Source organism: Panicum virgatum, chromosome 8K (genome assembly GCF_016808335.1).
Source record: "Panicum virgatum strain AP13 chromosome 8K, P.virgatum_v5, whole genome shotgun sequence".
Classification (NCBI taxonomy): Eukaryota; Viridiplantae; Streptophyta; class Magnoliopsida; order Poales; family Poaceae; genus Panicum; species Panicum virgatum.
In genome coordinates, this window is record NC_053143.1 from 39,498,216 (window position 1) to 39,514,200 (window position 15,985).

General features: G+C 50.3%; 2 protein-coding genes across 2 annotated transcripts; both read right to left on the bottom strand.

Annotated features, from left to right (window-relative positions):
• Window positions 1-11,847: 11,847 nt before the first annotated feature.
• LOC120644614 (E3 ubiquitin-protein ligase BOI-like) lies at window positions 11,848-13,451 on the bottom strand. The gene has a single exon (XM_039921265.1). The coding sequence runs from the start codon at window positions 13,222-13,224 to the stop codon at window positions 12,163-12,165; it is 1,062 nt and encodes a 353-aa protein (XP_039777199.1). The 5' UTR covers window positions 13,225-13,451; the 3' UTR covers window positions 11,848-12,162.
• A 555-nt stretch (window positions 13,452-14,006) lies between these two features.
• Window positions 14,007-15,111, bottom strand: LOC120645708 (p-coumarate 3-hydroxylase-like). The gene is given in 2 exon segments (XM_039922468.1): window positions 14,007-14,614; window positions 14,709-15,111. Coding segments are annotated over 2 exon segments (1,011 nt in total).
• Between the last annotated feature and the right edge of the window lie 874 nt (window positions 15,112-15,985).

The following is a 15,985-nucleotide window of genomic DNA, read 5'->3' on the forward strand; positions in this document are numbered from 1 at the left end:
GTATGGCCGAACGCAGTAGCTGGATCGTATCCTGTATGTGATATTAGTAAATATGTAGGAACACTTGATGATATTTTAAAGAGATATGTACGTTACCTGCACTTGGGAAGAACTGCGACGTCGGCCCGTGCATGGTCGACGGACACGGGAACGGCGACGAGGCCTGAGACGACCCGTGGCTGTCTTCGTACTACACACGGCTTCCGAAGTTGTGCACTACCTGACGCAACTGATCACGCTGCCTCGACCATGCCTCTGTCTGCTCAAACTGGGTCATTGGGGATCCGGCACGTACCCTCGTCAAGTAAGTCGAGCAGTCCATCTCCATCATGTTGCAAAGGCGAAACTGCATCAATTAAGTAAAAGTACAGTTACAAACACATGAATTATCTTATGAATATGATTATATATATATATGCAAATATGATCAAGAGACTCACCGCGCCAGCTAGTGCCTCCACGTGGTGCCGGCCATAGCCATCCTGAGGCCTCGCCTGGTGTGGCTGCGGGTGAGTGTCAACAAAAACCAGACGAGCCCGAGTCCGGGGTAAGTACCAGGTGAGGTAAGCCCTAAAGGAGCTGTCTGTGTGTGGTCCTGTTGGATGGACCAAGAGCTCGTCTGCCTGTTCCCATTGGTCCACCCACGGCTGGATCTTGGTGAGCCAATCATCAGAGCACGGCAAGCCACTCCTTGACAACCTACAAAGTGGACCACGAAGAATCGTTAGATTCGACACGAATGTATGAGCCAAGTTCATTCATAATTACCTGTGGTCCTGGCGACTGACACGCTCCAACGCGGTGGGCACCGGAAACTCCTGGCGCTGCCCAAACTGTCTCCTGACTCTCCAGGGGCAATATGCCTCAACCGCGATGTTATAAACCAGAACGGCGGAAGTAAGCCACAGGCTCGCATTCGCGGAGCAGTGCGAAGACAGGCCTGCTGGTGCACGGGTAGCCACAGCCTCTGGGCTGTAAGGCTCCCAGATAACGTCCTCGGGCGTCAGCATGTCGAGCTCCGAAACAAACTCAGGATATGCGCGTCTAACCCGCGCATGTGCCCAGGACCTCTGCATTCCGAATAAGTAAAATTAAAATTACGCTAATACATCATGTAATAATGAATAACAAAATTAGATTTGTTGCGAACGTACCTGACGCCAGATCCAGATAGTTCCCATAGTGGGCCTCTCGTCCTCCTCGTCGCCGTACATACCTCCGTGGTAAGGCTCGTGGCTGACAAAGGGCCGACCAACGGCTAGCCTCTCGTCCGACCAAAGCTGTAGCAGTAGTGGGCACCCTGACAGGATAGCGTTCCCATGTGTCTTCATGCAGCCGTCACAGAGTCCACGGTAAGTGGCTGCAAGTACCGCCTCACCCCAGCTGTAGGGCGGTACGTCCTCGTCCCCATCCGCAATCTCCCGTGCATACGGAAGGAGAATCCTATCGACCGAGTTGCCATGAGTGTTGTTGAACATGATGTAACCAAACAACCAAAGTAGGTACGCCTCCAGCGGTCTGGTCACACTGTACTCGTCGGCATCCGCAGCCAACAGGGCATGCTGCATAAACAATTAAGATTAATGGTTTCAACTATCAATGGAACATGTGAATTGTAACAATTAAATTTATATATGGAATGAATACGTACTGTAAACTGTAGGAACCAGGTCTTCGAAGGACCTGCTGCTCGCGGGTGCGGGTTGATCGGACCTGCTTCTTCCACGCGGTCAACCAGGGCAAAACGGGCCTCCAGCTCATCCTTCCATGAGGCCGCCACCACACGCGGACCTACAGCCTCCCCGACGATAGGGAGGCCGAGGAGGTAGGCCACGTCCTGCAGCGTAGGAGTCATCTCCCCACACGGGAGGTGGAACGTGTGTGTCTCCGGCCTCCATCTGTCAACGAGCGCCGTCAGGAGGGATCGGTCGAGCTGAATAGGCCCAACCTCGACAAGACGGCTCAGAGTCAGTAGGCCGGCCTCACGTAACCTGCAAAAAAACAAAAAATGTCCAAACAAATAACTGATGGTGTACTCGTGCCTGCTCCTGATGCCCTTACCTTCACTAGCTCTGCAGTCAACTGATCAAGCATCTGCCATAATGCATTGAATTTTCTCTGTTGATTTTGGGTGCACAACCTCTTAAACAGGTTCTTAAGATCCTTGTTCTTGAAGTGTTCATAGAAGTTTGCACCCATATGCCTAATGCACCACCTGTTTTGGATATCAGGCCATAATGGAGGCGTTGTTGCAGTTCCACGTTGCAATTTCAGTATTGATTGCAGGATACCTGCATGCCTATCACTAATAATGCACACATCTGGACGTGCAGCAACAACATGATTCTTCACTCGTTCAAGGAACCAATACCAACTATCTATGTTCTCATTTTCAACAAATGCAAATGCGAGCGGAACAATTTGGTTGTTGCAATCTACACCGATTGCGGTGAGTATCTGACCTTTATACCTTCCAATCAAAAATGTGCCATCAATGCAGATCACCGGAAGACAAAACTGAAATGCTCTAACAGAAGCACCTATGCAAAAGAAGGCTCGTTGCATAATTCTTTGTCCCCTAGTCACGGCTGGTACAAGGTATGTGTCATAAAAGCTTCCAGGATTTCTTGCAACAACCTGGGATAACATACGAGGTAGATTATCATATGATGCCTCGTATGTGCCGAGCCGCATCTCGAACACCCTTTGTTTAGCCCGCCATGCCTTCAAATAACTGATGGAGTACTGGTAAGTCTGCTCAATGTGTCGAACAATCATTTTTGGCTCATAATTTAGGTTGTCCATAATAAACCCATACATTTGCTTTGCAACAAAGTCGCATGATATATTGCGATGCGAGGGAAGAACTTCTGACAGCAAACAAGTGTGCTCTGTGACAATGGAACATTTCCAGTTTGACTTCCATTTTCCCTTGAAAGCATGTACTCGCCATGGACATCCAGCATTCACACACTTCACCTCATATTCTTTACTGCCAGACTTTACGACTCTGAATTCTCGTTTCAATGAGATTGCCCATAGTCTCATAGCATCTTTTACGGCTTCAATGTTTGGATATGTTGCACCTTGCACTACCTCATTCCCTCTTTACTCCCACTCCTGATTTCGTACATCTTCTGCGACATGACTGCCAAAACCATGCTCTTTCCACTCTTTTGGCAATGAGTACTGCTCGTCATCAGATGAGTCCTCATATTCTTCCATCTCTATTGCGGTTTGGTCTTCTGCCTCCATCTCGTCCACAATACTATGTATCCTCTCTCCCTCATCAGCAATGCCCTGTTGTCCAATGTTTTGGTTCTCTGTCTCTTCTGACTCATCTTGCTCAACATAATTGGTCTCTCTTCGAATACTCGAAGTTCCTTGATCTGCACAATGTTGGATTTCATTTTGTGTCTTCTCCCGGATTTGAACAAGAATGGCCAGAGGCCACCCACGCTCTAGAGCTGCTTGCATGTACTTCTGCCAGTCATCAGTGTGGTGTATCATCATTAATTCCCATAATTCACTTTCTACCTCCCAATTAACAAGAGACTGGACAGTGATCACATGTGTCAACGGATCAACATGGAACCTACGCTGCAGCCACTTACATATGGAACCAAAACTCCTTTCCAGAGGTTTATCTATGCCGCTAGATGTGCGCTTAAAGGCAGAAAGATCTACTCCATTTGGCCCATACATAACATTGTATTCACCATAAAATACTTGAAACTGCATCTTGCTCGACATATCTGTATATCACATAATATTTATCGAGTTATACTCTTTACTTCACTACCTTATTCAATAATCCGTAGAAACTAAGTATGAAATTCAACTACAACGTATAAGTATTCATAACAACGTGATGACACTCAAATTCTATACTGCATATGCCAAATTCTATTCTAAATCATAATTAATTTATAAACACGTCTCTAATAGTACTGCAATTGTAATAATAAATGCGTAGTACTAATTTTCTAAACTAATTTACTACTACGTAACTACAAACTAAAGTATCATTGAACTTCTACTTAAATAGTTCTACTATAGCACTAATTAAATTAAATTACTCATATTAAAATACGTAGTACTTAAATATAATAATATTTAAACTAAATGTACTAACCTGCAGATCACAAGTGCTGAATCCGGCAGGGCTTCGCCGCTTTCCTTCTCCTCACTCCCCTCTTTTTTTCTGGATTTTTGGTGGAATTTTCGGGCTCAAATGAGTAGGGAAGGGGAGGGCTGTACCTTTTATAGGGGGGCACCCCCGGTCGCCCGCGGGGGGGGGGGGGGGGGGGGGCGACAGGCCCCCTGCCGCGCCCGTGGGCCGGGCCCAGAGGCGGTCGCCCGTGGGCTGGGCGACAGTCCCCTGTCGCCCCCCCAACGGGCGACTGTGCCTTTTTTTTCTCCAGGGACTTCGTTGCAAATTTGAAGAAAAAAAATTACACTTTGGGCCTGTCGCCCTATGAGAGGGCGACCGGGGTATATTTTTGAAATATTTCAAAACGGACATATATTTTTGAAATTTTAATTTTTTTAAATATAAAAAAGAAAAAACCGCCACACACAGGGAGTAAGCTGGTAGCTGCCCATTGCACGTGGCCCAGTGCGAGCAGATCAGGAGCAAGACCCCGTGAAGAGATTTTTCAAGGCTCGGTTTGCATTTTCTTTTACACTTGTTATTTATTTTCTTTAAGCTAATCAATTCTGCTCATTAGTTCTTGTTAAATCTCTGCATGCTTATTTAATTAGCTTTTGATCTTGCTAATTGCTTTTAGACCCTTGCATGCATAGCTTTTGTTGATTAGCTTTTGTTCATGCTAATCTTTGTTAGTCTTTGCATGCTTTTACGGTGTTTTGGTAAATCGTTGCTTCCGGATAGTGTTGCGCCATGCTCAAGTAAATTGTCTTTCACTTGCTTCCGCTTTGAGTAAGTTTTTTCTAACCGTTCCTAGGGTGAGCTCGTCACGAGTTGGCTTGTGTCACCTTGGCCATGGGTGGGCATTCGGGTAACCCGAAAATTTCGGGTCGGGTTTTTTGGGTTTTTGAAATTTCGGGTTTTGAAAATTGTTATCCGAATTTTCTCGAAAAAATAAAAACCCGACATTTTGGGTACCCGAAAATTCGGGTTCGGGTTCGGGTAACCCCGAACTACCCGATTTCAATGAACTGATCCACCGCGGGGGCGGGGTCGTCGGCGGCGCGGCAGGGGGCGGGGCCGCCAGGACGCGGAGACCGGCGGGGGCTAGGGCAGGGGAGGCGGTGGTAGCGCGGACGGCACCCGCGGGTGCGGGGGCGTCGGGACTCGGGCGCTAGGGGCCGAGGTCGCGAGGAGGCGGGGGCGTCGGGACTCGCGTGCCGGGTGGGCGAGGTAGCGAACTCGCGAGTCACGAGGAGGCGGCGGCCTGCGTGGGTGCTAGGGTTAGTAGTGGGAAGGATGGCAAGGTGGTTTGGTGAGCTAGGCTGACTCAAAATTAGTTGGGCTGGTGTGCTATTCGGATTTTTCGGGTAGTTCGGGTATCGTGATTTGAAACCCGAATTACTCGTAATAATTTTGGGTACATGCCCGAATTAGGGTTCAGGTTATTCGAGTTTGGGTTTTTTAGATACGGGTTCGGACTTCGGGTTTCGGGTAATGTGCCCACCTATAACCTTGGCGGTTAGAAGAGAGGTGCGTTGGGTTGAATTCGAGACATAGGTTGTTCTCTTGGGGAATTTTTAAAGGCTCCCCCTCTGGTCGTCTGTCTGGTCCTTCAAGTTTAACTAACCCATGGAGGGGGAATAATGGAAAGTTAATAAACCCTTTTTCTTAGAATGGAACATAGTGAAAACTCTGAGGAGTGAAGCGAAGTGGTGGAGAGCAAAAGCTGCAATGGAATGAAAAGCAGCTGCGCTGACTTACCCTAAAGTGGCTCCAAAAATAATTGCACTTAATCTTTTTATATCATTAGTAACATTAGAATTAACATTGTTAGTCATTTGTCATATGGGTAGCTTTTAAATTGTTTAAATGTTGTCCATCACTAAGTAATTAGCCATGGAGATAGATTTAAGATGGTTTCACCGGATACCTTTTCTTTGAAGATATAGATATGATTGGATATTTCACATTTATTTCAAATACGGATATTGAATCGGACAGAGAAAAATATTGAAAACCGGATTCAGATACACCCGTATAGCATCCATATTAAAACCGTATAATCAATATAGATGTCCATATATATTAGTGTTTTTAGCGGATACACATACTGATAATTCGGATTTTCCGGACATCCATATCCATCCACAGTACGCGAGTAGGAGCGCAGTGGAGCTCGCAGCATTGATTATTTCTCCGCACGCACTCGTTGGGCTAGTCTAAAACTCTGACGACTGAGATAGCAAACGTGCGAGGCTGATCGATGTGCATTAGCAATGTTTAGCTAGTGCCTAGCGTGCACTCAAGCATAGGCGGCGGCAGCCGGAGCAAGCAGCAGCACGCAGTGGTGGCAACTGGCAAGGAAAGGCCCGTGTCCACTCCGATCCATAACAGGGACGTTGGAATGATTAGCTAGGAGCTAGACGGCCGTCGTCGAATATAACTACTGTCCCTAACAGTGGCGCCACCGTTCAATTCATAGTCCACCACTCATAGGAACGGGATAATCTACCCATGATGATTAAAGCAGCTACATGCATCAAGATCGACACGCGCGCGCTTAAGCTATGCCCGGGGAGGATTACTACCCCACTCCACACCAGCCCACTGAGAGCAAAGTTAATAAACAAGCAGAATGTTTGCAGCCTGTGAAATCATTTTTATATATCTTAATTATTAAGCATTTAAATATTGTTTTACATTTAAAATTTGTTTGATATATTCAATTATAAAAGCTATACATAGATAAGTATGCTATTTTTTATTAGCTATCTTCTGATCCTTCACTCTCTACTTGTATAATGATTCCTATCAACTACAAAATCATTGGAAAAATAAGTTGATACTCGTGATGACACTGTGTTTCAAGCCGACAAGATATCCGAATTCGAATTAAAATATAGTAAGAGGTGATATCTGGATCCGATTCCATCCACATCCAATCCGAATCCATCCTTAATCCTGACATGATCGAGTGATAGATGGATCGCCCTCCTAGACCTCACCCGGTGGCCGCCACTGCGCAGAGGCGCCTGTTGGTCCCAACGAAAAAGCTAGATGACTAATAACATTATTTCCAATATTATTTAAAATCTAGATGACTAATAACATTATTTCCAATATTATTAATGATGTAAAACTAACTTAGTTATTTTAATTTATTTATTTAATAACAAAATTATATTATATGTGTCAAGTTACTTATTTATCTAAAGGTGAATTATTTTTATATATCTTAATTATTAAGTATTTAAATATTTATTTTCTTTACATTTAAATTTTGTTTGATATATTTAATTATAAAAGCTTTACATAGATAAGTATAACTATTAGCTATCTTCTGATCCTTCACTCTCTACTTGTATAATAATTCTCATCGCCTGCAGAATTGAAAGTGATCGGGTGCTCTAGCCTAAGAGGGGGAGGGGGTGAATTAGGCACTAATAAAAACTTAGACCTATGGCTCCAACTAGTTTGCACAAAGCTTAAACTAAAACATGCTATCTAGATGTGCAACTAGGTTGTTCTAGTGTGAAACCCCTATCCCAAAAGAGTTTAGCAACCTATAGCCTTTCCTATCAAGAAACTATTCTATGAAAGTAAAGGCACACAAATTGCTAGTATGAAATGCGGAAACTTAAAGAGAAGGGATAGGAGATAGCAAACTCTTGACGCGGGTGTTTATCCCGTGGTTCGGTTAGCCACAAAGGCACACCTACATCCACGTTGTTGTAGCACTCACTAAGAGTATTGCTACTCGGTCACCAAGTCTCTTCCGTAAACACAATCACGGTCACCTTAGCCCCGGGTTCCACTAAGGAGCTTCTCCACAAAGGATGGGGGTCTCCACGTCCCCCGCACAAAGTGTCTTCGCCGCTCCACACCAAGTCGGAGGGTCGATGACGTTGCCGGCGAGCTCCACGCTCCAAGGTGCCGGCGCACCAAGCTCTTGTTTTGGTTCACTAATGAACCACAGCACAAAGGCTCTAAGCCTTGCAAACTCACTCACTAAGAGCTAATCCTTTACACAACACTCTCAAAGTGTGCTAAGGGCTAAGGATATGATCTTGATGCTTTTGTATGGCTTGGAGATGTTCTTGGGTGTGTGTGGGATGTCCAGCAACTCCAGCAAGCTTCAAATGGCCGGGGTGAGGCGTATATATAGGCCACCAAGTCTTGTAGCCGTTGCTCCAACGGTTAGCTGAAAATCTGCATACCACCGGAAGAACCGATGCCTCTTGGCGGGCTAGCGTCGGTTCATCCGGTCACTCATAACACGAAGTAGCCGTTGGACTCCTGTCGGCTGACGCAGAGACCACCGGTTGAACCGATGCTTTGCACCGATGCCTCACCGGTTCAACCGGTGCTGAAGGAATCTTCTCCTGGACGCTGACGTCATTACACCGGTGGTATGCACCGATGCACCGTCGGTTGAACCGGTGCTGAAGAAACTTCTTCTGGGCACTTGACATCGTCTCTGGTACAAAGGACGGCCATTGCACCGATGCCCTATTTTGGACCGTCGGTTCAACCGGTGCCTATAGGCTGACTTGGCTTCGATTCCCTTCTGCACCAAAGTATCAAGGCGTCGGTTCTTCCGACTACCATCGGATGCTCTGATGCCCTGGCGTCGGTTCTTCCGGTGCTCCTGAATCGAAGAGCTTTCAGGGCGCTGCCCTGAGACCCGCGAGGGGCGGCTCCCCCTCGACCTCCGTCCGCTAACCGGGTAGCGGAACCCCCGTAGGGGCAGTCCATCGGGCCTTGCTACGCCTATCTTCTCTTTCTCTTTGTTATCACTTGAACCTAAAAGCCTGAGAATGATCATCTTAACAATCATATTAGTCCAAGTGTTGTGTTGTCATTCGATCACCAAAATCACTCGAAATGGCATAAATGGTGCCATGTTCGTTACAAGAATCATTGACAAAATAAATTGATACTTGTGATGACACTATGTTTCAAACCGACAAGATATCCGGATTCGAATTCGAATTATTCATTTTGTAATCGTATCCGATAAGATCCATAACCGTACTCGAATTCAAATTAAAATGTGGCAAGAGGTGATATCCAGATCCAATTTCATCCCTTTCCCATTCGAATCCATCCTTAATTGTGACCTGATCGAGTGATAGATGCCCTCCTAGACCTCGCTTGGTGGCCGCCACTGCGCAGAGGCGCCTGGTCCTACCGAAAAAGCCACGGTTTAGCTTTGGTTTCTCCGCAAACGGGCGGGTGGGGAGACAAGCAGCAACCGTGGCACCCTGCTGCATGCCCAGGACAGCAGACCGCGAGCTAGCTGAAAAGAAGAAAGCGGGAGAAGCGTAAAGCCAGCAGGAACACGAGGCAAAGAAAGCACACATCTGCGAGAGCTAGGAATGAATAAAGAAGGGAAAGAGATCAGAGAACGGCCTTGGGACCGGCACTGCAGCCAATAAACCAAAAGTGCCGTACACGCGGAGGCTGCCTAGTAGTGCGATCGGCGTCGCATCCATTGAGATACTACAAAGAGGCACACAGCCCACAGGCCACAGGTAGAGGATGATGGCATGAATAATGGAAAGCGAAAAGCCGGATCGACGGAGGCAGCAGTGCCCAGGGCTATCTTTCTTTCTTCGTGGACAACATAATTGATCCTTCACAGTTCATGGGTTCACAGTTCATCGCACCTTGGAGATACAGAGGACGTCCGGTTCATTCTGTCGGCCGGTCGGTTTCCTTAAGTATTCGGTGGAGTGCTGATGGAATAAAGTAGCATAGGTGGACGATAAAATTCTAGCGGCACGGATAGCTGAGGTGTAAATGATACGATGATACACGTTAGTATTAGAATTCGAATTCGTTTAAAGGCGTTAATAGTTTCTGTCTATATCCGAGTCCGGGTATTCAGCACGTGGCGTTGTATCCGAATCCGAATACTCAATCTTAGATTTTTTATGCTTTTATGATGTCGGTGTCCATTTATATTTTATTCGGCAAATTGACAATATCCGTATTTGATCAAAATTCATGAAGAAATTCTTTACATGGCACCGATGCATGATGGCATCGACAATGCGAAATGTAGTCCGGAGAATAAAGAGATTGTACGAAACGCACTGCACGAACGTACGATACGTCTCCTTAACGCTTCCAAGGAATCATCAGCGCCATCACACCTTTCCAACGGCCCGAACGAAAAGGAAGAGGCTGACGAGCGACGACCCTCTCAGGGCTCTCAAACCAAAGCGAGAAAGAAAGGAAGAGAAAAAAAAGGCGTATGTGCAAATCAATCCCTCCATCCAAACTATAAAAACTTTAATCTGACCCCTTGTTTAGATGCAAAATTCAAAATTCCAAAACTATCACATCGAATGAGAATTTTACATGCATGGAGTAGTAAATCTAGACGAAATAAAAAATGAATTATATAGTTTGCTTGTAAATTGCGAGACGAATCTAATGGACCTAATTAGGCTATAATTAGACACTAAATTGCTCATTAGATTCATTTCGAAGTTTATAGACCAGTTTTATAATTAGTTTATATTTAGTACTTCAAATATTAAAAAATTTCCTTTCAAAAAATTTACAGTATGTATCTAAACAATACCTGAGTCATTGGATCTCTTCCTGCCCACACCAGCAGTTGCAGATTTGCAGGAGGAAAAAGGCAGTGCGAGGGCATCAGCACTTCGGGTGTGTTTAGATCCGCGAAAAGCTGGTAGAAAAAGTCACATCGGACACTGTAGCATATTGTAGCACTTTTCGTTTGTTTGTGGTAAATATTGTCCTACCATGACCTAAATATGCTCAAAAGATTCGTCTCGCAACGTACATCAAAACTATGTAATTAGTTTTTTATTTACCTATATTTAGTACTCCATGTATGAGTCATTTTCTATATTTAATGTTTCGATGTGATTTCGATGTGATGGAAAATTTGGAAGAGTATGAGGGAATTGAGCACAGCCGAGTCGCACTGCCACTTTGCGTCACTGCAAAGCTGCTGCTGGTGGTGGCCGCTGGCCGGACCAGAGCACAATTACTCGATGCGGCAGTTGAAACTCACAGAGCTGAGCTGCTGGGAGAAAAAAGGAAGTCCTTTTGCAGACAGAGTGAGTGAGTCGGAGTGGCAAGCAGCATGCACCACGCGGGCAGGGTATCTTTGTGTACAGCCGTTCAGTACCAGATCCTGCTGTTCTTGCGTGCGTGTATCTTTATCTGAATCAGTGCGTGAAGGCGCTGGACATTTACTACCGTCACCTAGGGAAACGTGCCGGTCGACTGCCTTGGGACTCAGTAATCACTAATCACTCCACTCAACCGCCAGGGCTTTAATTTGGCTATTCATGACGAAGATGATGGGCCTTGTTTGGTTAGAGGGTGAAAAAAATTTATAATTTTTTTTGATTCTTTGAACACTAATTAGAGATATTAAATGAAATTTAATTACAAAACTAATAATGCCTTTAACCGCATGATTCGAGGATAATTAGAGATGATTACTGTAGCATCACTGTAGCCAATCATAGTGAAACTTGACTCATTAGATTCGTCTCGAAAAATTATATTCATCCGTAAAAAAGTTTTGCAAAAAAATTTTGTTTAATACTCCATACATGCATTCGTCTTTTTGTGAAAATATTTTCGGAAACATGGCCATGATCAGACGGAAAACAGAGCAAGAACTCGTCGCAAAGAAGCACAGCAGAAGCAGAGGGCAACGAGAGGGAGGCATTGCATCCGGACGGAAAAATGCAACTGTAACAGTAATTGTAGCCGGCAAAAAAAAAAAGATGTTGATCTCTTTCACAAAAGAAAAAGAAAAATCTCTTTTACATCAGAACTAGGCTAGATATTCGTCTCAACCCTTCAATATTCACCAAAAGAACGGAACGAACGGGATCAAGTCAACCGGCCTAATCTACGGACTGCTTGAATTTCTCGGCTGGAGGTTAGCTGGTGGCGAGATCGCCGGAGCCGGCTCGCTCGCGCGCCGTGGACGACGGCGGCGGCGGATGACGCGGTCAGTTGGCGGCGACGTGGATGGCCGCGTTCTTGGGCGCCAGGCAGACGGGGCACGCGTCCGCCCGGGGCTCGCACGCCTTGCACAGGCACAGGTGCCGGCACGGCAGCAGCAGCACCGACGCCTCGCCGCCGCCGCACGCCCTGCACGCCCACCTGCTCGCCGCAGGGGACGACGCGTCCGCGCCCGCGCCGGCGGCCTCGGCCTCGACGGAGCAGTGGGACTCCGCGTCGTCCGCCGCCGCGCCGGCGAGGCCGGCGCCGGAGTCGCCGAAGCCCTCCTCCACGGCGGGCTGTGCCGGGGCAACTCCGGCACCGGCGCCGCGGAGGTGGAGGGTGTCGAGCGCGGCGCGGAGCCCCGTGGCGGCGGCCTCGTTGCTGCGCGCCAGGCCGCACCACGCCTGGCTCTCGACGGCCGCCTGCCGGAGCCGCTCCTCGAGCTCCGCGGCGCGGCGGCGCGCGGCGCCCAGCTCGGCCTCCTTCTCCCGCAGCGCGCGCGCCGCGCCCGCCGCGGCGGCTCGCGCCAGCGCCTGGCGCTGCCGCTTCCGCGCCTGCTCCAGCCCGGCGCGCAGCCGCTCGCACTCGGCGCGCACCACCGCGTCCACCTCCGCCGCGCCCTGCCGGCACAGCTCCGCCACCAGCGCGTCCGCCGACGATGCGGTGGCGGCGGCCGCCCGCCCGCTCGTCGACGCCGTCGCGGAAGAATCCGCCATCCGGGCCGCGACTGCCGCCGGCGCGGGCGAGTGGTGCTGTGCCACGGCGGCCCTCTGCATCCCCGGGATCGGCAGCAGCGCCGCCGACGAGGAAGCCACGTACTGATCGAAGAACGCATCCTCCCTGCCGCGCTTCCGCGACGGCAACGCCACCCCGCCGCCGTTGCACGTCAGGTCGCTCTGCGCGCCGCTGACCACGCCGGCCGCGCAGGCGTACTGGCACGCCTTGTTGCCCGCGGCGGCGGCGGACAGGAGCGCGCGCACCTTCTCGTCGGCCAAGCAATCCGCCGCCGCCGCCGCGTAGGGCGGCAAGCAGCCGGCGAGGCCGCCGAACTGCGCTTGCACGGCCATGTCGCCGAGTCTTCTTCTTATTAAAGGGGACGGAGATCAGTGGAGAGGCGGCGAGATCAAGGCTCAAGAACACGGCCGGAGCAGTGAAAGGTGAGGAGGAAGGGGAGGTGTCTCGAGCTATATAAAGCGGCGGGGATCGGAGGCGGCGACGCGCGGTCACCAGTCACCGCGATAATGGCGCGCCTGCGGCAACGGCCGCGACAAAGCCCGGCCGCGGTGCCGCCCCCCCCCCCCCCCCCCCCCCCCCCCCCCCCCCCCCCCCCCCCCCCCCCCCCCCCCCCCCCCCCCCCCCCGCAGCTCGGAATGCGTATGCTATTCCTGCCGCTGCTGCTACAGTGAGGATGGTCCGGATCGGGATACGCATACGCCAAATATTTTGTGATCTTTCCTTAAAAAAAGATATTTTTTTATTCTATAAATAATTAAGCTGAGCTGTTGTGGCATCATTTGGCTCAAACATTAATCAAATCGAGCCCGCTAAGGGTTGAATTTGACCATGCTGCAATGTCCATGAAAGGCATCTTTTATATTTGAAAAATACGTTGCTGAACTGCAGGTGTCTCTGGTTGCAGCCAGCAGTTCTGACCGTGAGGAGATTATCCAATTCCCATAGCTTTGTCTGTGCTGCTTATACAATCAACAAATAAAAGAATAGCACCCCGGTGCTCAACTTGGTCAGATATCATGGATCTGCAATCAACAAATAAGAGCAACTCCAGTGGGGTTGCTAAATTTGGGTGAGCAAAAATCTATTTAGAAGTTCACTTCTAAATTTTACTCTTCTAAATTTTGCTCACCCAAATATAGACCTCCACTCCAGCATACCGAGTAAATTGGGCTTCCATTTTTTCAACTGATAGTTGGGCCCCACCTGTCATTCCCTCAGCACCCCGCCAACCTCTCCCACTAGCTCGTGCCCTTCCCCGCGCCGCCCGTGCCGCCGTGCCGCCGCCGAAAGGCATCATCTTGATCTCCCTGCTCCCGGTGATGTCCACGTCGCAGCCCTCGCCGCCGTCCAGGAACCGCCCCGGCCGGAACTCCAGCAGCGCTGTCCATGCCGCCCCGTCACGGCCGAACTCGGCGACCAGGAAGTTGACCTCCGCGCCCCTGGGCACCCGGTAGCCGCCGATGTCGGCGTCGCTCCGCACGCCGTGCGGGAGGAGGAAGTGGCCCGGCAGGTGCAGCCGCAGGCCCTCCAGCATGACGGCCTTGAGGTAGGGCATATCCTGGAGGTCGCCTTCGTTGAGCTCTGACTTGGATCTGACCTCCTCTTACACCTTGGCCTACGCGTCCAAGTGGTTGACCAGCTCGGCCATGATCCACTCCAGCAGGGTCACCGTCGAGTCCGTCCCGCCGCTGAGGAACTCCGAGCAGAGGCTGACCACCTCGGCTTCGCCTCCACGGCCCTCAACACGTCACCGCCGCGCGTGGCGAGGAGGTCGCGCACGAGCGCGTCCCGTGCCCGCCGCCTCGCCGGCGCGTACTGCGGCGCTCGCACCACGCCATGACGAAGGTGCAAGGGTCCCCGACGGCGTCCACATCACGAGCACCCCCGGTCGGGTCCTCGGTGATGACGGCCTTGATGTCTAGCAGCGCCCGGCGCTCGGAGTCCGTGGTGGCGCCGGCCCAACGCGGAAGCACTAGCAGCAGCGCGGCCAGGAGAAGCGCTGGGCGGCGGCGGAGGCTGTCCGGGAAGAGCGCGTCACCGCGACAGGCCACGGCGGGGCGGTGGCGCCCCATCCCCTCCCTTGCCGGCGCGCGCGCCCTCCCTCCCTTTCTCGCCGGCGTCCCCATCCCCACCCTCCCCGGCGCGCGAAGCTGGGCCGCGGCGGGGCGGGCGGAGCAAAGCCACTGCCACGGCCACCGGCGGCGGGGCTGCGGATCCATGGCCGGGGCGGCCGGATCCGCACCGGCGGCGCGCCATGGCGGTGAGGCGGACGGCCGCCGCGAGCTTGGCCTCGCCGGTGCCGCAGCAGGTGGACTGGGTGTCGCTGCTCCTCCCGCGCGCGCCGGGACGTACGCCACCGCCGTTCCTCTGAGCGCTGCCTCCGCGACCTCCACGCGCGCTCACCGCTACCCCGCGGCCACCGTGCGACGCGCGCCTCAGTGTGCTGCCTCCGCGGTCTCCGCGTGCGCTCGTCGCTGCCCCACGGCCACCGCGCAATGTGCGCCGCCGCCGCTCTGCGACCTCCGCGTGCTGCCTCCGCTCCGCGGCCACCGCAGCCGCCGAAAGGGATTGGGATTGAGGAATCAAGGAAACAAAAAAAAGAGAAAATAGTGGGGCCCATATTAGGCAGCTCAATTAGAGGGCCACTGAATTGGGGGGTGGGGGAGAAATTTGGAAGTCCTACTAAAATACAAGTTCATTTGCTCCCTCTGCTGGAGATTCATTTTTGATGTCCACCGACTAAATTTTCATATGGAAGGCTATTTAGTCACTCCACTGAAGTTGCTCTAATCAATATATTCTGCTCGTGGAATCGAGTAAACAACAGGACACGTACACAGATGGTCTTGAAAGACTCTTGGCAACGTTATGGATTTATTTATGCTTCAGCATTTTATTATTTAAATGTTGCTATAAATAAGTGCATTGTGATCTCCTGCCACTGCAAAGGATCTATCAGCCTAGCTGGGTGGCACAAGTTGGACCGGATCTTGGCAAGACATGTGCATGTGATGCATGGGGGATAGCCTAACCAAACCCAAAACGGTTTGTCTCAGAGCAAACGCCAAATATTATTATCTTGCTATAAACAAA